The sequence below is a fragment of the Bombyx mandarina genome, chromosome 16 (assembly GCF_030267445.1).
Source record: "Bombyx mandarina strain Sakado chromosome 16, ASM3026744v2".
Lineage (NCBI taxonomy): Eukaryota > Metazoa > Arthropoda > Insecta > Lepidoptera > Bombycidae > Bombyx > Bombyx mandarina.
This window is the reverse complement of record NC_143222.1, coordinates 376072-397902: the sequence shown is the minus strand read 5'-3', so window position 1 is coordinate 397902 and position 21831 is coordinate 376072. Positions and strand designations below refer to the sequence as shown.

Below are 21831 nucleotides of genomic sequence, written 5' to 3'. Positions count from 1 at the left end.
TCACAAAAACTAGTCTCCGTCCTGAGAAGAACTGGCAAGAAACTCCGCGGGCATATTGTCTTTTTTTTCTTTTTTTTTTTTTTAATATTAGATTTTTTTTAAATATTAATTTTTACAGTGAGTATTATAAGGTAACAATTATTGCAATATTGAAATGCCCGGAGTACCTTCTACTAGTGCTAGAGATACAGGAGTTTAATGACTGTGCCGGGGTCGTGTGAATCCTAACCGTGGTATAAAATGGTTCGGCAATGTACAGCTGCTTGGCTGTGCCCATGGCATCGCTGAGGTTCGTGAGCGTCGGGAACTTACAGCTCGCTAGGCCTGCAATAGCAAAAAAACAGACACCAGTAATAAAACAATTTTAAAAAATTATCACAAGGTATGTCGTTTCATGGCTGATTCTTCCGCCCTTCTCCCAGTCACCTGGGGTCGGCGCAACATGTTTTCTTCTTCCATACTCCTCTATCGTATACCATATCTTCGCTCGCTCCCTTCTTTTTTTTTATTGCTTAAATGGGTGGACGAGCTCACAGCCCACCTAGCGTTAAGCGGTTACCGGAGCCCATTGACATCTACAACGTAAATGCGCCACCCATCTTGAGATAGAAGTTGTAAGATCTCAGTATAGTTACAACGACTGCCCCACCCTTCAAACCGAAACGCATTACTGCTTCACGGCAGAAATAGGCAGGGCGGTGGTACCTACCCGTGCGGACTCACAGGAGGTCCTACCACCAGTTACACATATCGTCTTTCACGCATTCCATCCATTTCTTCTTAGGTCTACCTCTTCCTCTATAGCTATTCATAGTTCATACTCTCAAACCAACCTCATTGTTATTTCGTCTCAACACATGTCCATACCATCCCAAACGCGCACTTCTCAACTTCTCTGTCACAGGTGCCACTTTCAGACTTCCTCTAACATATTCATTCCGGTATTATCAAAAGGTATGTCAATTTAATTTGAACAAAAATCAATGGGTTTATATCGAAATTATGAAAAAAATATATGACCTTTTCAATACCAATCAATACACGCGGTATGATCTATTTTAGTCTTAGGTGAGCTCGTCACTGATTTTAACCACGTATTTCGTTTGGAACCTCTGGGTCTGCGGAGGGACTTTTTTTTTTATTGCCTGTGTAGGTAGACGAGCGTACGGCCCACCTGATGGTAAGTGGTTACCGTCGCCCATGGAATTCAGCAATGCCAGGAGCAGAGCCAAGCCCATGCCTACAGCTTAATACTCTCCTTCGGTTCCCTCTGTATTTTATACGGTTTGTTCCATGGGGAGTGCTCTGAGGAATTGTTTGAGATGATCCCGTCATCTCCTTTTTATCATCGCACCTTCCGCCATCGGAGCAGAGTTCATCCATATTATCTGGAACCGCTGCGTTCATCGACAGTGCGTTTCCAGAGATCTTTTTTTGCCACGTACCATCCGGCTTTGGAATGAGCTCCCCTCCACGGTGTTTCCCGAGCGCTATGACATGTCCTTCTTTAAACGAGGCTTGTGGAGAGTATTAAGCGGTAGGCAGCGGCTTGGCTCTGCTCCTGATATTGCTGAAGTCCATGAGCGACGGTAACCTCTCACCATCAGGTGGGCCATATGCTCGCCTACAAGGCAATAAAAATAAATAAATAAAAGTCGCTTGTAATGAAGTTGCGCTCAGCCGCGATTTGCGTGGCTTGCGTAATGCTTTTGAAGAATGACCGTGCGGTTCGCTACTTTACGTCTGCTTAACCGCAGTCTTGTTGTCTTACGAAACTCTGCGCGTAGCCACCGATAAATACGCGGGAGCATTTCGCGCGCGATCCAGTTGAACTGCGCATGCGTGCTTACGGCCATAACTGTCAGTGTCACAAATGTTTCTTTTTTTTTTTGTAAATAAATCCTCATAGTCCCAGTGCTTTCTATCAAAATGTTCTTCAACGCGATATTATTGGGTGCGTTAGTGTACGCGAGTGCCGATAACACTTTACGTAAGTAATTTTTTCTTTTTATCTTTTAACTTTACTTTCTCCTTGCGCAAAACCGCGTTCATTACGTAGTCAAAACAAATTTGTGCTTAAATATAATTGTCTAGTATATCGACCTAGCGTAGTAATTATTGTTCTTATTATTCCTTAGGGGTAAACGAACTCACGGTCCACTAGGTAATAAGCGGTTACAGGAGCCCATAGACGTGACAACCTGAATGTGGCTATCCACCCTAAGACATCCACACCACCACGCTACCAACCGGAATGTGGTACAGTGTGCTTTATGGCAGAAGCAGACTCCCACCATGAGACACCAGAGAAGCTCACATATTTAGTACACATGCTTTTTATTATACTTATATTATAATAAAATTGGCATAAGCTATTTGTACATACAAATACCTAAATGATATTGAAATGTTTTATTCAACTTATTAATAGTTTTTTGTTAAAAAAATAACATCAAAGAATAGGAATATTTACGGTAAATATAACAATCTACTGTTTGTTTTTTTAATTGTGTCCGTTATCCGTTCTCTGTGGGTGGTTCAATGTTTTGAAAGGGCTGGACCGATTTTGACGGGACTAACAGGGAGATAGCTGCTGCTATAATATGTAATAACATACATATTTTTACTGGTGGTAGGACCTCTTGTGAGTCCGCACGGGTAGGTACCACCGCCCCGCCTATTTCTGCCGTGAAGCAGTAATGCGTTTCGGTGTGAAGGGTGGGCCAGCCGTTGTAACTATACTGAGACCTTAGAACTTACCTAGTCAGGTCATAAATTCTGTCACATGTTTAATGTAAAATAATTGAAACAAGTTTATTCATTATGTAACCATTCATATCCCAAATTAAACTTAACAAAACATAGATTCTTATGACACTAAAGTTTATTCAAAATGATCTCCGTGATTTTGAATACAGGCCTTCAATCTGCGCGGCCAGTCGTCTATCGCAGCACAAACGAGGCCCATGTCAATATCGGCGGCTGCCTTAATCAAGGATGTCTTGAGTGACTCCAAATTGGGATGAGGCTTTGAACACGCCTTTTCCTCCAAGTGTTGCCATATCTTGTAATCTAACGGATTCAAATCTGGACTGGAGGAGGGCCAGTCTTCGTGCCGGATGAAGTCGATTTCACGCGCCGCCAGCCAGTCTTGTGTGCTCTTCGCTCTATGAGCTGGCGCCGAATCTTGTTGGAATACCCAGTGCCTCTTATTGAACATGGTATGAGAAACAGGTTCCACAAGGTTCGTCAGGACTGTATTTTGATACACAACTGCATTCGTTTTTACACCTTTCTCACAAAAATGTACCTCTGTTAAGCCCCAATAAGAAACTCCCAACCATACCATGAGCGAGGATGGAAAATGACCTCGTTGGGCACACGGAATACGGTTGCTCGCTTCTTCACTACTGTGTGCGTACTTCTTATCATTTTGTTTGTTGTAGCTCTCTTCTACGGTAAAAATTTTTTCATCCGAAAAAACAATTTCCCGATATTTTTTTCCCGCGTACCGCTTCAACAAAGCGCGGCATCTCTTCAGTCTCAGGTCCATTAGACGAGCATTCAAACGATGTCCTGTTTTTCTTCGATATGCCCGAAGCCCTGTCTTCATTTAACACCCTTTTCACCGTTGTTCTGCTTAACCCCATCTGAAGGGCCAACAGTTTCTGCTTACGTTTGGGATTTTTGAATTCGCGCCTTCACAGCTTTTATCATTGCTGGAGTCCTAACAGACCGAGGGCAACCACTTCTTGACCTGTCATCTACACTAGAGTCTTCATTGTATCGTTTGATGGTACGATAAACGAATCTTTTGGTTATATTCAAATTTTTCAGTATGTTAAAAATTTTAATTGGGATTAACCGCAACGATGCAACGCAATAACTGCAACACGGTCTTCTTCAAGCGTCCACTCCATATTTAAAAATGAGTAAAATTCTAAAAGTATACTATTTTTATTTTCAGGAACAATTCGAAATTCGAATTCAATAAACTTTTTTGTGGCCAGCATTCTAAAAGAAAAGTTTTTACTGTGTGACAATACTTATGACCTGACTAGGTATATCTCACGGTGTGTGGCGCATTTACGTTGTAGATGTCTATGGGCTCCAGTAACCACTTAACACCAGGTGGGCTGTGAGTTCGTCCAGGTAAGGTCTCAAGTATAGTTACAACGGCTACCCCACCCTTCGAACCGAAACGCATTGCTGCTTCACGGCGGAAATAGGCGGGGTGGTGGTAGAAAAATTGGTACCCGTGAGATTCGAACACCGGTGCATCACTCAACACGAATGCACCGGACGTCTTATCCGTTAGGCCACGACGACTTCAGTAGATTAATATTGCTTATCTTTATTAATATTTGTCTACAGTGTAGTCTTGGCGAAATCTGTGATTATAGAAGTATGATAGTCTTGGACAATAGAACCTTAATAATGTTCAAAGTTATGTATAATTTCAATTAATTATAGACGAATTTCGACTACAGAGGGACCACTAGTTATTTTAAATCATTTAAATTAAATTTAGATTAAATCATTTTATTCTTAAATTTTACCAAAAGTGCCAAAATTAGAATTCACAATTAAACAGATAATTATGAATTAATATTATAGAATTAATTAATTATATTAAGAAATCGTGATAAGACTTAAAACAAAATTCACTTTCATAATTTTGCCGCTCTACAAAATTTGCCGCGCTGGGCACTTGCCCCTAGTGTAAATCCACCACCGCATATAAGTTCAATACATAAAGACGTAACTGCGGCCGCTTCTTTTTCCTACCTATTCTAGTAGGTTCGAGGGGTTACTCTAGATTCACCGAGCTAGTAGGTGAGCTCACGGGGCTCAAACCTGACGATGTTGCTAACACGAACCCTAGCAAGAGCCGTGTTTCGCAGAATCTACCACCGGATCGAAAACAAGACCCACTGAGAAGATCCGGCGAGAAAGTATGTAGGCTGTGCGCAATCTTGAGACCTTGCAGTCGAAGTCCCTTCTTCGATGCAAAAACAAGTGTAATTCGATGAAGGTTCATTTTGCGAGTCGCAGATAAGTCGGGTCAAGGTTCGGAATCGTAACAGAATTCACATTACTGTATTACGAGCTACTACTAAACATTGACACAGTATAGATAAATACAGTAGGTATGTTAGGTAGGTATATTGTGTTATATGTAAATCTTCTTCTTCTTATCCCACTAGGCGGGGTCGGCACAGCTAATTTTTCTTTTCCTTTCTTTTCTATCAGCCGTCATCTTAACACTCACTCCTCTCTCTGTCTTATCGTCATTCACACACTCCATCCATGTATCCTTCGGTCGACCTCTTCCCCCTCTACTTTGCACTACCATTTCCATACATCTCCTAGTCACATGCATCTTCTCTCTACGCATCCTATGTCCATATCACGCTAACCGTCCGCTCTTTAATTTGTTGATTACCGGGGCTACTTTCACACTTCCTCTGATATACTCACTCCTTATCTTGTCCATTCTTGTCACTCCACACATCCACTACACACATTATACACATTGTGTATGTACACATGTAAATATTACGTATAATAGAAGAATATTGTGGTAGGCAATGGCTTGGCTCTGCCTTTGGCATTGTTAATCAGGTGGGTCGTATGCTAGTCTAATTAAAAGGGCAATAAAAAATATTTGTGCTATGTATGTTATCTACAAATGTGAAATCTGTTTAGCGAGAGGGGAAAGGCTATATGGATTAAGCGACATTTCTATTTTTTTTGTTTTGCCTACCTAAGCTTAAGAGGCTAAATCAGCGTAACCTTAACTAGTAAGTGAGCTCACGGGGCTCAAACCTGACGACATTGCTAACACGAACCCTAGCAAGAGCCGTGCTTCGCAGAATGTACCACCGGATCGGAAACGCGACCCACTGAGAAGATCTGGCGAGAAACTCAGTGGGCTGTGTCTGTGGATTAATTTACTCGTCGGGCCCTTCGTCGCAAGCGACGGGTTCGACGAGAACGATGACCGGTGCTTGAGGTACCTAAAAGAGCCCTTAGTGTATCTGGAGGATCCGAAATGACGTGTTTGGGGCGACGTCGACTGCTTTCCATTCTTTCCGCAGGATCGGGAATGAGTTTCTACTAATTCGAAACATTTATCTATGTAATTAAAGGTCCGTTTTATTTACCATTAGCATCTACAGTTCGATGTTTTTATTTGAAGTTCAATTAAGTTTGCTTCATTGAAATAGCTAAAAAAGATTTTTTGTTATGATATTTTCAGAAATTTTAAACTTTAAATAGCTCTGTGAAATTGCAAACAATGTCGGTTAAACCAAATGGTCATTCACCACTCGATATGATAAAAAAAAATTCAGTAAAGCCTTTCATGGCCTTCAAAACACCACTCTTGGTTATCTGGTCGATAATACCTTAGGCATAATTCACATAATGTACCCATGCCATTGGCATAACGCGCAATGATTAGCTTGTCTCAGAATATTGTCCCTTATAATTACACCCATTTTCACCTGATGTCTTACACACATTGGGCCATGGATCCATTTATGTAAAACAATACGCTTTGAATACTTATTGTTTGAATTCATTATCATATTTTTGTACCTACGCCGACAGAGCAATTTTCTTCTATTCGGTAAAGTTAGGCTGCCATGAGTGGCCTCTTATTGAAACTGTGTATGTAGGTAGAGAAGGCTTTACTGACTGGTCATGGAAATCAACAATACTAGAGGCACTTTTCAATCTCTGTTTACCACTGACAACAAATTTAAACCTCATTTTGTCATGATACATGTTTTACTGGTGGTAGGACCTCTTATAAGTCCGCGCGGGTAGGTACCACCACCCCGTCTATTTCTGCCGTGAAGCGGTAATGCGTTTCGGTTTGAAGGGTGGGACAGCCGTTGTAACTTTTTTTTTTTTTTTTTTTATTGCTTAGATGCGTGGACGAGCTCACAGCCCACCTGGTGTTAAGTGGTTACTGGAGCCCATAGACATCTACAACGTAAATGCGCCACCCACCTTGAGATATAAGTTCTAAGGTCTCAATTATAGTTACAACGGCTGCCCCACCCTTCAAACCGAAACGCATTACTGCTTCACGGCAGAAATAGGCAGGGTGGTGGTACCTACCCGTGCGGACTCACAAGAGGTCCTACCACCAGTAATTACGCAAATTATAATTTTGCGGGTTTCATTTCTATTACACGATGTTATTCCTTCACCGTGGAAATCAATCGTGAACATTTGTTGAGTACGTATTTCATTACAAAAATTGGTACCCGCCAGCGGGATTCGAACACCGATGCATCGCTAAACACGAATGTACCGGACGTCTTATCCGTTAGGCCACGACGACTTCAAAATACTTGAGACCCTACTTGAGACTTGTATACAAAATACTATACTTGAGACCTTAGAACTTATATCTCAAGGTGGGTGGCGCATTTACGTTGTGGATGTCTATGGGCTCCAGTAACCACTTAACACCAGGTGGGCTGTGAGCTCGTCCACTCATCAAACCAATAAAAAAAAAATTAAAAATTAAAGCCATCACGAACAACAATGCAGAGAAATTTAATGCAGAGTCAGATGATACATCAGGAAATGTTCTTCTAAAGCGCTCTGTGGATTAACTCAGCAGTTCTAAACGTTAGCGATGGACTCTTACTTATTTATTACCTTGAAATACCTAAAACTGTATCCAAAACCTTAAAAAAGAAGCAACAAATTTTGATTGAAATATGACATTTATAGATTTAAAAATCTTCGTATTTCATTGTACTAGTTAATTCATTAAAGCAAATTAGTTAGCTTAGCTTTTAGTTTAGCTTTAAGCGTTTCAATTATGCAAAAGGCAGGAGTACCAGACGAGGGTCTAAATATCTAGTTGACCTGACGCCCTCAAGCAAGTTAGAGAGTCCGGACTGGGTTGGAGTCGCACATAAATACTAATAATACTACCCCCAGTTACGAGGAATCCACAAGAAAAAAACAATACGTTACCAAAGGATAATTAGTGAAGAAAATTAATGAAAGAACTCTTTTTTTTATTGCCCTTGTAGGCAGACGAGCATACGGCCCACCTGATGATGAGTGGTTACCGTCGCCCATGGACTTCAGCAATGCCAGGGGCAGAGCCAAGCCGCTGCCTACCGGTTAATACTCTCCACAACCCTCGTTTGAAGAAGGACATGTCATAGCGCTCGGGAAACACCGTGGAGGGGAGCTCATTCCATAGCCGGATGGTACGTGGCAAAGAACTGTTTTTTTTTACTGTTACAAAATTAACTTTACTTTTATTTAATTAAGTTACTGGACTTATGTCGCCAGAGACAAAGCAAAGTGGAAATCTTTGGAGGAGGCCTTTACCTGAGAGGGGTCCATACATATATTATATAAACTAAATATACAAAAAAAAAATGTAATTGCGTGGAATAAAGGGCTTAATAAATAAATAAATTAAGTTACTGGTTAAACTGTTACAAAATTTACTACTGTTCATTCGTATACTCGTGCGTGGTGGTCTCTCATCGCTATTCTTGTCGCGCTGCCGGGCTGGACCTTGCCAGTCACCGGTTTGACCCCGGCTTCGGTTACAATAGACTATAAACAAAGAAAGATTAATCGTTTCGGGAAAAATACCTTGATTTTAATGTTTCTACCGTTAGCTGTCATACATACACGACAAGGAGAGAACATGGCGGGGTAGCCATCATGGAAGGTTGCGGAGTATTTGAATATAAATAATCAAAGCGACATTAATCCGTGAAACTATTTTAATCGTGTTTAAGGCACGCGAAGCCGCGAAATCATTTCATTTAATGACTCTGATTTTGGAACGAAGTTCCTTATCGCGCGTTGTGAAAGGGGGCTAGACGGAAAAAATTCTTACGAAAAGTTGTCACGACACTTTTTAGATCCGTCGTTCTGACCAATCAACGTGTAGGCGCTTATCGCGTGACATTGCTCGTATCCGATTGGTCCGCGTAATGAGTACAGTTTCTCGAGATAGCGTTTCAACAATAGTAATTTAGTTCATAGTCTTGTTTTTTTCTTCTTCATAATGCCGTAATTTATTATTATAACTTAAAAAAAAATTACAATTCCTTCACTAATTAATCGAAAGGAACTTCGTTCCATCCGGGTGTCCCTTGACACCTCTGAAGTTTTGTTTTATTTCTCCATTTTTTGTTATTCGATCCACAGGCCACAACAGGTATTTTTTTAAGATTGCACTTTTAATGGATTGTGGCAGTAACCATCAAAGAACGAAGTCGTCGTGGCCTTAGGGATAAGACGTCCGGAGCATTCGTGTTGAGCGATGCACCGGTGTTCGATTCTCAGGCGGGTACCAATTTTTGTAATGAAATACGTACTCAACAAATGTTCACGACTGACTTCCACGGTGAAGGAATAACACCATGTAATAAAAATCAAACCCGTAAAATTATAATTTGCGTAATTACTGGTGGTAGGACCTCTTGTGAATCCGCACGGGTAAGTACCACCACCCTGCCTATTTCTGCCGTGAAGCAGTAATGCGTTTCGGTTTGAAGGGTGGGGCAGCTGTTGTAACTATACTGAGACCTTAGAACTTATATCTCAAGGTAGGTGGCGGCATTTAGGTTATCTATCGGCTCCGGTAACCAGAGCCAGCCCATCCAACCCATCTAAGCAATAAAAATAAAATAAAAAAAAGATGCCTAAATATTGCTTAAGACATTTAGAAAAGTTTGTATACACCCAAAAACTTACAAAGATCTCTTTTTTTGTTAAATATCGCGAAGGAAGTTATTGTAGGTACCGAAATAGATTTTAAGGCATTTTTGATAGTCTGGTTCTCCCGCCTTTCAAACGCACTAGCATTATGGTTTTGCCGCTGATCTTGTCAGGACACCGATGCATGCGGGTTGATAAATGTAGGATCTACTGAAAACTCCCAGAATCTTCCTCCCATCCCTGAATCCCAAAGTCGATTTTTACGACAACCACGGGGGAGCCGAGGATGCTGTTGTTTTAGGCCGAAAGCTTACAGTTGTACCTGATAAATCGCTGCACAACTACCACCACATACCACCCTTTGTTTCTCCATCTGTTTACTGCAAGCCCCCAACATTCTAAAGGGCTTCTGACCGCTAATTAATTAATTAAATATGGATGAATCGTTCGCCATTTAAAATAACAACAAAAACGTCACGGATTGATCCGAGAATCTATTTAGAAACCCAGCTTTGTAACATGAATGCTTCGTGGCGGATATGGAGGGGATAGTGGTATTTATCCGACTAGGTCCAGAGTATTTTCTACTATGTATTTATTCACTAAAATTAGATTTTTTTTCGCGTGCAAAACGATATGATAGTAGTAGTTGCTATATTTTTCCACCTGGAAAGGCAAAGGTATCATACCATACAGCCTAATCTGTGGAGTATGATTTTTTATGGAAAATTAAGGAGTGAAATGAAGTTGATTAATTTGAAACATTAATCAATTGACATGAAATTAAATGAAGATTAGATGATATGGAATGAAATATAACCTCAGTAAAATGGTGGTTATTTATTGAGACTTATTCATTGAACTTTTTGAAAGATCCTGAGAAGCTACGTCCAAGGGCTTTGATTCATTTTCCTACATTTCTGCACTTTCACAGATACTAAACAGTTAATAAACCACCGTTATTACACATTTAAACAGGTGAATGAAGTTAGCCCCTCAAAAAATTTTTTTTTTCCTATTTTATACTTATTTTCTATTAATTCGTTTGTTCATCATTTGTTCATGATTGTTCACTGTTAATAATTGTTTGTTCTGCATTTATTTATTTAAAAAAAATATTTAAAAATATACCTACAAGTTAGCCCCTCTAATGCAATTTTTAATATTTTTTCATCCTTAATGACTCGTAAATATTCATTTTCGATTGTTCTTATATAAAACACGTTTGTTCTCTTTCGAAATTACTCGTTTTTTGTTTAATTTACTATTTTTATTAGTTGAATAAATGTATGCAAAATATGTGTACTGCGCATGCGTCAACTATAATGCCTAAACTTTCTACGCGGTTTTAATCGTGAAAAAAAAAAACATGGAAAAAATTTATTTGGTCTAACTTAACGCCAATGCACATTATTTCATTTATTTATTTTTTAATTTTTTTAATTAAACTGTATACCAATTAATTGCTCCTTCAGGATTTATATTTGTTTTTTTGTTGTTGTAGAACAAACAATTATTAACAGTGAACAATCATGAACAAATGATGAACAAACGAATTAATAGAAAATAAGTATAAAATAGGAAAAAAAAAATTTTTTGAGGGGCTAACTTCATTCACCTCATTTAAACCTGAAGAAACACTAAATAGACAAAATAAAACAATTCACATAACTTCGCTCCTCGCGCTTCCGCCAAAAAGTCGCAAAACGATAGTACACCTTTTGAGGTATTTAAATTACGTACGCTGGCAACATTACGTAATTATTACAACATGGCCGACGGTTTGAATTTCCGCCATATTAGAAGCCGATGACAGGTCAGGGTCACAGTGCAAGCGAGTTACGGTAGTTTCATTACTTAATACCAAACATTCGAATTTTGTTTTGCTTGCGTTTTATACTTGAAATTTATTTGAAACATTATTTCATTGTTTAATGTCATCGTATAAGTGCCGATGAGCTCATGTCGCAAATAATGTTGCAATTAAATATTAAAGGCCACTGTAACGACAATCGACATTCGGGTAATAAAATACAAATCAACAAAATTATAATTTGCATAATTACTGGTGGTAGGACGTCTTGTCTATCTACACAGGTAGGTATCACTATCCTGCCTATTTTCGCTATTAGGCAGTGATGCGTCTCGGCTTGAAGGGTAGGCCAGCCGTTTACTGTAAAAAACTGAGGCCTTAGAACCCATGATGGATGGAGGCATTTACCAGGTAAGCTGTGAGCTCATCCACCCATCTAAACAATTTAAAAAAGAAACGATAGCTTACAGAAATGATGATGCCTGATTGCCAACCGGAACCGGAGTAAATGGAGAGACATTGCAAGAGCTGCAATGCTGTTAATAGAAATAATTGTGCTATACTGAGACCTTAGAACTTATATCTCAAGGTGGGTGGCAGCATTTACGTTGTCCATGGGCTACAGTAACCACTTAGCATCAGGTTCGCCGTGAGCTCGTCCCCCCATCTGGGCAATAGAATTAAATAAAACAGTGGCCACTAAATATGATCAATGTAATACCATAATTACTCTGCAGAGAGAATACGGCCGTAAAGAAGATCAATGTGATGTTACACCTTTCTTTCTGTAGAGAGTATAATATAAAAATAAATAATAGTTTAAAAAAACTAACAAAATCCGCTTTTATAGAAAATCCAACTAAAAAATAGAAAATAAATTTTAATAAATTTGAATTAAAAATATTGTAAGAAAAATATGGAAAAAACCGTGTTCCCGTCCAAGATTCCGTTACCAACATACATACGTCTGAAGCTAATAAAAGCGTATTAATAAATATTACTAAGCCCATTGCTAAGATACTTATCTCGGGCAGCCGGCGCCGGTTGGTGTTTCAGCAACGTCTTACGGAACACGAGGCAACAATGAACAGTTTGACCATGTAATACATACACGCGCGCTGTTTGACTGTGAACTTTAAAGACACGGTGGCTACTGACAAACATTTACTGTATTTTCAGCTCGGTAGATCAGAGATTCTAAAATCGTTCATAATCGTAATAAATTTTAGTAGTTAGCTCGGATGATACGCAATGCAATAACAAAATGCCGGTAACGAGAAAGACAATAACAACCGGTCTCAAATTAAAATTTACAGGTTTTTTTATCGCAAAATCAATGTGGCTATAAAGGTTTTTTACTAGTGGTAGGCCCTCTTGTGAGTCCGTGCGGGCAGGTACCACCATCCTGCCTATTTCTACCGTGAAGCAGTAATACGTTTCGGTTCGAAGGGTGGGGCAGCCGTTGTAACTATACTTGAGACCTTAAAACTTATATCTCAAGGTGGGTTGCGCATTTACGTCGTAAACATCCATAGGCTCCAGTAAGCAATAAAAAAAAGGTTCAGAATCATTTAAAAAAAGCTATTAGCAATATGTAACAGGAATATATTTTTAATTCTGTTTCAATTTGTACAGACCGACCCTACTGTCTTATTTAAACTGTAAATAGTTCCTAATCCTTAAAATGCACAAGTTGTAATGTTCTGTTATGTAAATAGTATCGTAACCGCTACAGACGAACAATTTCATGTATCCACATAATATATTATTATGTACGTATTATGTTGTTACTGGTTCTCGTATTTAAAAAGGAATTTTATTTAGCTTACTCTGCTTAGCTCGGATTTCGTCAAGGAAGGAACAATTTCTCGTTTAAATAACAAATATCCATCCACCACCAAAATAAAATAATATAAATAAATATTTACTAACAATCACGCCACGTTAACTGGTCCCGTGGTAAGTTCGTAAAGAACTTGTGTTACAGGTACCAGATAACGGAAATAAATGTAAGATTTTTATTATACATATATGTACATATATTTAATAGAATAGAAAATACATTTATATTTATCATACAAATATCTTCCCTTGGCGGGATTCGAACCCGCGACCCCCTTGTGTAGTGACCATGTCACTTACTACTACACCAGACGGCCGTGAATCAACAATCATCAATCAATCAAAATGAATCAACGTCCATAATTTTTTTTATTCCCTACCTATTCGCTAATAGTCTAAGGGGCTATTTCAGCTATGCCCACACGGGTAGGTGAGTTCACGGGCTCAACCAGAGAGAATTTGCTAACACTAGCTCGAGTAACAGCAGTGCTTCGCAGAATCTACCACCGGATGGGAAGATCTGGCGAGAAACTCAGCGGGTTAATGGAATGAATCGTTCAGTACACAGCCTCCAAATACAAATTTTCTTAATATACATACATATACTAGCTTTTGCCTGCGACTCCGCCCGCGTGGAATGGTTACTTTGGCATAACGCTAAATTTTACACCCCACTTCATTTACGTAGAAAGTGAAAATATTTTGAAACATTCTTTATTGGTGCTCCACTTGTATTGGTTTTACCGTGATGCTGTATAGCCTATAGCCTTCGTCAATAAATGGGATATTCAACACTGAAAGGTTTTTTCAAATCGGACCAGTAGTTCCTGAGATTAGCGCGTTCAAACAAATAAGCTCCTCAGCTTTATATAAGCGTATAAATTTTATTTCAAACAATGTATTTCATTGTTACAGCTCAAGACTTTACAAGATGTCGACAGAAAGATCCGAAGCTGAACGATTGCTTGAAGTCAGCCGTGCCTGATGCTTTGAAGAGAATGAAACAAGGTTCATATACCGTAACTCACTTCTAAAGAGTAACAAATCACAAAAATATAATATTACGAAATTTAATTAATCGTTGTGTTTGTCGTAACAAATAAAGTAATTAAACTATAGATGCTCTCTTTGGAAACTATTTGTAATATGGCCAGGCTATTATTTATGTAAGTATTATAAATTGTTCTCCGGCATATTGCAAACTTTAATGCCCGTATCTTTAGACGTTTCGTAAAATAGTCCTCCACTCTTAACTCATCCGATGATGCTCGAGAATTCCCTCCAAACTTACTCGAGTTTGGTATTTTTAGTCGACCATTACAATATTCCTCAACTGACCTCGAGTGAGGTAATAATGATGAAAATTTGATCAAGCTAGCATCAAACCCATAGAGTTCTGTAGTCTATGGTCATTGTTTAATGTCAAAGTCAAGCTGCCGCTGTCTGTTTGACACTAGATGAACTTGTTTGATGTTTTGGTTGCTGAGTTATTCGTAAATATGTGTGCGTGCGGTAAATCTGAAAGTGTATTATTTATTTTCTAACCTATTATTATTTTAGATTTCGGATCCGGCTTTGTATTTTTATTCGCCGCTTTTGTGTGATTTTGGTTGCATCGTGTTGTTGAAGTGCTTTTCCACAACCACCAGTTTATTATTATTTAAATAAAACTTATAATCGCATTGACTTTATTTATCAGGTAGTAAGCAAAATATGACTCTTATGTAGGTAAATAAAATAAAGAGTTTCAAATGTCTAACCTCGAACTATTTACTTTATTAATAAATATTATCAAACTTAAATTATCAAAATATGCGCGAATCATGCACAGATCCAGGCCATTGCACAACAATATCATATATTTCCATTTGCGGTCCACATACTATTTGGACATCGATAGAAAACCAGCCTTGAGGAACGTTCAAGGTACGTCGCGACGTACCTTAACTTGACAGTTCGGTCACTTCACTCCGGTTAGGAAATTTTTCCAAGGACGTTTGAGTGGAGTTTATTTTTACGACTAATCATACCAAAACGCGTGTTGGAGGTTGAGTCGAGTCGAGTTAAGCTCGTGTAAACGACTAACACCCGTATCTTTAGACGTTTCGTAAAATAGTCCTCCACTCTTAACTCATCCGATGATGCTTGAGCATTCCCTCGAAACTTACTCGAGTTTGGTATTTTTAGTCGACCATTACAATATTCCTCAACTGTCCTCGAGTAAGGTAATAATGATGAAAATTTGATCAAGCTAGCATCAAACCCATAGAGTTCTGTAGTCTATGGTCATTGTTTAATGTCAAAGTCAAGCTGCCGCTGTCTGTTTGACACTAGATGAACTTGTTTGATGTTTTGGTTGCTGAGTTAATCGTAAATATGTGTGCGTGCGGTAAATCTGAAAGTGTATTATTTATTTACTAACCTATTATTATTTTAGATTTCGGATCCGGCTTTGTATTTTTATTCCCCGCTTTTGTGTGATTTTGGTTGCATCGTGTTGTTGAAGTGCTTTTCCACAACCACCAGTTTATTATTATATAAATAAAACTTATAATCGCATTGACTTTATTTATCAGATAGTAAGCAAAATATGTCTCTTATGTAGGTAAATAAAATAAAGAGTTTCAAAATATATCTAACCTCGAACTATTTACTTTATTAATAAATATTATCAAAATTAAATTATCAAAATATGCGGGAATCATGAACAGATCCAGGCCATTACAACAATATCATATATTTCCATTTGCGGTCCACATACTATTTGGACATTGATAGAAAACCAGCCTTGAGGAACATTCAAGGTACATCGCGACGTACCTTGACTTGACAGTTCGCCTACTTCACTCCGGTTAGGAAAATTTTCCAAGGACGTTTGAGTGGAGTTTATTTTTACGACTAAGCATACCAAAACGCGCGTTGGAGATTGGGTCGAGTCGAGTTAGGTTCGTGTAAACGACTAAAGATACGGGTGCTAAGATACGGGTGTAAGTGTTTGTACCCAAATGTAGGAATGGAATTCCTATATTTTGGTTCATCAAAATTCAAATCACAACGCTGTGCAAATTTACAAGTTTATCGGATTTCTTCGAACTATTTATAATCACGTTGGAATATCAATTTAAACAGGTAAAAATATTAATACTGTGTTATAAATATTGTAACAATAAACTAAAAATCGCCAGGCATTAGTTCGCTGTCCGTGCCACAGATGGAGCCACTGCACGTGTCCGGCATGAACATAGACTCCGGCGCCGGCCCGGTCGTTATCACGCAAAACTACAAGAATATTAAAATACATGGATTGACCGATTCCGTGCTCACTACATACAAGTAACTACTTATTTTAATGAAATAATTAAAGAACAATTCACATTTATTTGCTCCTAAAACTGATTAAAAATATTATCGCTAACTCATTTATAATACAGTTTTAATTGTTTTAAGTTGATCTCTTTGCAAACATTAATCTTATTAATATTGAACTAATGATACTGGTTGCGCCATCTATCGACGAAGGGTTACACATCATTATCATTCGAGTCCATTGACTGTTAAAATGTGATTCGCTTTAAATAAATTTTGTTTCCAGAGCGGACCTAAAACATTACCGCCTAAAGACAGACTCGATTACGCCGAAAATGGAGTTCATAGCGGACTATGTCATGAACGGGAGAATATTGGTTCTGCCGATACAAGGAAAGGGTATCGCTAACATCACAATGAGTACGAATTCTTTTTTGTATTTTCTTTTTCCTCATCCTTTTGAAGCTAGCGTGAGTGGAAAAATTAAATGTAAAAGTGTGGCGGGTAGCCATCATACAACGCAAGATAATTGACAGATGCCTGAATCTCGCTTACGACATTTTCAAGATAAAACGCATATATGCGAGTTCCGAACAACAACATTCGGACCGTCGGTCTACCGAGCAATATCATCCGCTCGGTGGAAGATCTTCCCTTTGTCGTTAAGCCTTCCAAACTGGTGACCCCGACGTGATGTGAACACGCAACCTTCTGATTCATCATCAGCGCATCAAGAACTTCGGCTACCACAATCCCCGCATTCACGCAGATAAAAGCACGTCATTGACAGTCGTCCCACAGCAAGCCAGCATCGCAGCCTCAACAGGACCATCGCAGCCGACTCACCGCGCTTCCTGGTCCTACGGCACGCAACTTCACTGCCTCATCACGCCGCTACAGTTCATCGCAGCCCACGACCGGATCATCAACGCTTGGGGTCACACATCTCCGGCGTGGCAGCTCTGCATCACATGGACTACGCACGACACGCACGCAACATTCAAGCTCAGTCTCGACTCACCGCAGACTTCGAGCAGCACTGGCGACAATCACGCAGCATTCAGCTCAGTTTCGACTCACTGCAAACTTCGAGCAGCACTGGCGACACGCACGCAGCATTCAAGCTCAGCCTCGACTCACCGCAGGCTTCGAGCAGCACTGGCCCTTGCAAGCTAATCTCAGCACGGACAAACGCTAACTAAAAAAAAAATGACACGACCTCCAGTCTCGGAGGGGAGTGATGTGGCGGGTAGCCATCATACAACGCAAGATAATTGACAGATGCCTGAATCTCGCTTACGACATTTTCAAGATAAAACGCATATATGCGAGTTCCGAACAACAACATTCGGACCGTCGGTCTACCGAGCAATATCATCCGCTCGGTGGAAGATCTTTCCTTTCGTCGTAAACTCCCCAAAAAAGTAATCATATAACGGTTTTCAAGTCAGAGCGATAATAGCGATTTAGACCTCATGTTTGTCATGTCAATAAGGGTGGTGATGTGCCTTTCATATCCATAAGCTCCGCTGGCCGCTTAGCCCCAGTTCAGCTCTAAGCTGGTTCAGAACCGCAGCAGGATTTTTAGAATGATGTACCCAACCCTATAGGATAACGAATGCCTTATGGTCAGTAGTAAATTTAGGGCAGTAATTAAAGACATTACTTAGTATATACATTGTATATACCACATTAGTACAACGAAAAACAATTATCAATAAAAACACTTTATTTTTATAATTACTGGTGGTAGAACCTCTTGTGAGTCCGCACGGGTAGGTACCACCACCCTGCCTATTTCTGCCAGACGCAGTATGCGGTTCGGTTTGAAGTGTGGGGCAGCCCTTTTACTGTTAAAAGTTCCTTAGAGACCTTAGAACTCATGTCTCAACGTGAATGGCGACACTTACGTTTGTAGATGTCTATGGGCTCCAGTAGACACTTAGCATTAGATGGGACGTGGGCTCGTCCACTCATCTAAACAAAAAAAACTCGTTCTAGTGAACTTGGTGGTCAAGCACGACCTCATCGGAGAACCGATCCTTAGAGACGGAGCTGTCTACATGCACATACGCGACTACAAAGTAAAGTTTATACCGAAGAAGGTCGTTTTACATTTTACGAACTTGTTCAACGGCGACAAAAGACTCGGAGACCAGATGAACTTGTAAGTTGGCATCAATTGTTTGAATAGAATCTTGATTTACAATAATTAATCGTAAGGAAACTTTGTTGTTGTTATAGAGATATTGCATTGAAATTTTGTTTCGAATCTTGTTTCATAGATGGCGCTATATGTTTAACTGTTATACTTAATGTTACTACTGAGAACTAAGGCTACTTTTATTCACAGGTTTTTGAATCAAAATTCCGAACTTGTCTTCAATGAACTCAAAGATTCGTACGAGAAAGCTCTAAGCTCTGTGTTTCAAGACGTAACCAATAAAATATTCGACAAAGTACCGATGAAAGACATATTCCTGGAAGACTAATAAATAATTTAAAAAAATTGCAATAACATTTACATTACTGTAGTATTTATTGATTTAAGATAAAGATTTAGGATGCTTTAAATAGACATTTTATAATAATAAAACGTGTTTTAAAGTGTGACTTTTTATTTGTTATGACAAAATTGACAAAATTTAGAACAGCGCCCTCTTTTGGCGACTTTATAACTTAATAATTTCTATGAACTCGTGGTACGTCGGCCGTACCTTGATATACCCGTAAATTTGATGAATTAAAAAGACTGTTTGGTGGTCTTCTTTCATTCAGTTCGACGTCAGGCGGATCTTCGTTGTCTAGTCGACGTGCATTCTTCATACATGAGGCTTTGCAGAACGCTTCGTTGACCAAGATAACTATAGTGACCAACAGATGACGCTTTTATCAATATTCAATAATTGTAATAGTGGACAATAACATTTTATACTTCAAACAGCTTAATGTTATTTTAAAAGTAAAAAAAGTAATTATGACAAAGAGAAAATATTAACCATATACATTTTATTAATTAATCAACCAAACTTACGCAAGCCAACAAGAAGGAAATACAAAATCAATCCTAAGATTACAGCATCTGCTTCCACAGTCATTATCTGAAACCGTAGGATTATTATGCAAATTGGTTAAAATGTGCAGTTAAACAAGAGTCATTGACTATATTAGTTGTGGTACGTTGTGTTATCAGCCCGCATGAGTCAGTAACACCATCATAATATATCTTGACCGTGAAGCAGTTACTAATACAATTATTGGGAGTTCTACCCACTATGCCAATGTGGGAGCAATTCTTTTATTTTATTGCTTTGATGGTTGGACGAGCTCACAGCCCACCTGGTGTTAAGTAGTTACCATAGCCCATATACATCTACAATGTAAATGCACCACTCACCTTGAGATATAAGTTCTAAGGTCTCAGTAAAGTTACAACGGCTGCGCCACCCATCAAACCGAAACGCATTACTGCTTCACGGCAGAAATAGGCAGGGGAGTGGTACCTACCCGTGCGGACTCACACGAGGTCCTACCACCAGTAATAAATTAAAAAAAATCACATTGTTCCTGTCTATGGTCGCCTGATATGATGTCTAAGGCACGGCTGATGTCTCCGTGAACGACAACACCGAAGCAGTTGATAGCTGACAATGCTTCCCCTCTAGACCATACATTCGGCGCGTCAACTGTGTTTTGAACATACCCGATTCTGTAGACCGAATGGTAAACAGTCGACGTCGCCCTAAGCACGTCATTACGGATCCTCCCGATCCATTAACGGTGCTTTTAGGTACCACAACACCGGTCACCGTCCTAACCCGTCACTTGCCGTCGCAAGGGCTCGACGAGCGAATTAACCTACAGACACAGCCCAGTGAGTTTCTCGACGGATCTTCTCAGTGGATCGCGTTTTCGATCCGGTAGTTGTGTACGGTTTGTACGTACATACCTAACTCAATACGTTAACGCGCCGTGGGTCGTCATTGTGGTGTCAAATTATTTTATTATATTCTTGTATAGCAGTGCACTTAGCAACACGTACTCGTTAACACGCTACCATTTGTACTTAACTAATATAATAAAGGTCCTCAAACAACATACTCTTTTGGAATTCTACAAACTTCCCCTTGGACCCCAACAAGTAGATTCCGCAAAGCACTGCTCTTGCTAGGGCCAGTGTTAGCAACACTCCGGTTTGAGCCCCGTGAGCTAACCTACATGTTAGGGTGAAGCTAAAATAGCTTCTCAAGGCTATCAGCATAGGTAGGTGAAAAAAAAAGTGTTTTGATTCCGGGGAATGGTAAAATTAGCAGTTAAATTAATTACGTTAAAATCAGTTGCAGCACGTAACTGACAGTCGAATGGTTATCTTGTAGCGTGCAACACTCGGTCGCACTCGGGCGTCATCGGATACGATCGGAGTTCCCGAACGCGCAGGTGTCCTGTGACGTCATACTGCGAGATTCGCGCGCATCGATTTAAGTTGATTGTAAAACATATTATAATTTTAGTTTTAATTTGTGCCTTGTAGTTCCTAGCGACTTGTTTACTCTTTTTACTTTACAATAGAACATTGTACACATATTATATTATTATATTGTTGAATTGGTGTGTATGAGTTTTATGTGTTCGGAGCATAATATCCTGAGAATACGAATAACAAACCACAATCTCAACGGCGCCGCGTTATGCCAACTCTGTATTAAGCAATGTTCGTAACAGTCCACTCAGCACGTAGACCTCCTGGTGGCTCTGATCAGCCCCCTGATGGAGAGGTATGCGGCGAAGAGTATCAGCAAGAAGAATGCGGTTTCCCAGAAGTGCGCAACCAGAATCCGCGCTGACATCGTTATTTAAGATCACTAAACACAAAATTCAATGCATCTTAGTTTTGGATTGACTTTGACAGTCCTGTGACGTAGAGACTGTGTAGATTTATTGACAGATTAAAACAAAATGCTTGTCAATTCGATAGATGAGATAGAATAGAATAATATTTCTTGTGTATTTAAAGAAGTAAAACCTATTTTGAATAAATACACTAGAAACCGTGTCTCGTGTCAGGCTTATTTCGTAAAAGTAAAAACATTGATTTTAAATCCTCGCCCGATAACTCACGTATTTTTAGCTGTTTTGTTAAAAAACCTCTG

The 21831-nt window shown here is 39.3% G+C and overlaps 1 protein-coding gene and 1 long non-coding RNA gene across 2 annotated transcripts; one reads left to right on the top strand and one right to left on the bottom strand.

Annotated features, from left to right (window-relative positions):
* Positions 1-1818: 1818 nt before the first annotated feature.
* On the top strand, positions 1819-19288 carry LOC114246276 (protein takeout). Its single transcript, XM_028178739.2, has 6 exons — positions 1819-1990; positions 14291-14383; positions 16561-16708; positions 16968-17101; positions 18683-18848; positions 19035-19288. Exons 1-6 carry the CDS (start codon positions 1930-1932, stop codon positions 19171-19173), a joined length of 741 nt encoding a protein of 246 aa, XP_028034540.2. The 5' UTR covers positions 1819-1929; the 3' UTR covers positions 19174-19288.
* Positions 19282-20504, bottom strand: LOC149501189 (uncharacterized). The gene is made up of 3 exons (XR_016324374.1): positions 20385-20504; positions 19716-19782; positions 19282-19545 (listed from the first exon to the last, which is right to left on the bottom strand). It is a non-coding gene; the product is annotated as an uncharacterized LOC149501189 (long non-coding RNA).
* Positions 20505-21831: the final 1327 nt, after the last annotated feature.

Coding starts and splice junctions, on each gene's coding strand:
- LOC114246276 (XM_028178739.2), top strand. CDS start 1,930: ATGTTCTTCAACGCGATATTATTGGGTGCGTTAGTGTACGCGAGTGCC. Junction 1,991..14,290: donor GAGTGCCGATAACACTTTAC/GTAAGTAATTTT, acceptor TCATTGTTACAG/CTCAAGACTTTACAAGATGT. Junction 17,102..18,682: donor TATCGCTAACATCACAATGA/GTACGAATTCTT, acceptor AACTCGTTCTAG/TGAACTTGGTGGTCAAGCAC.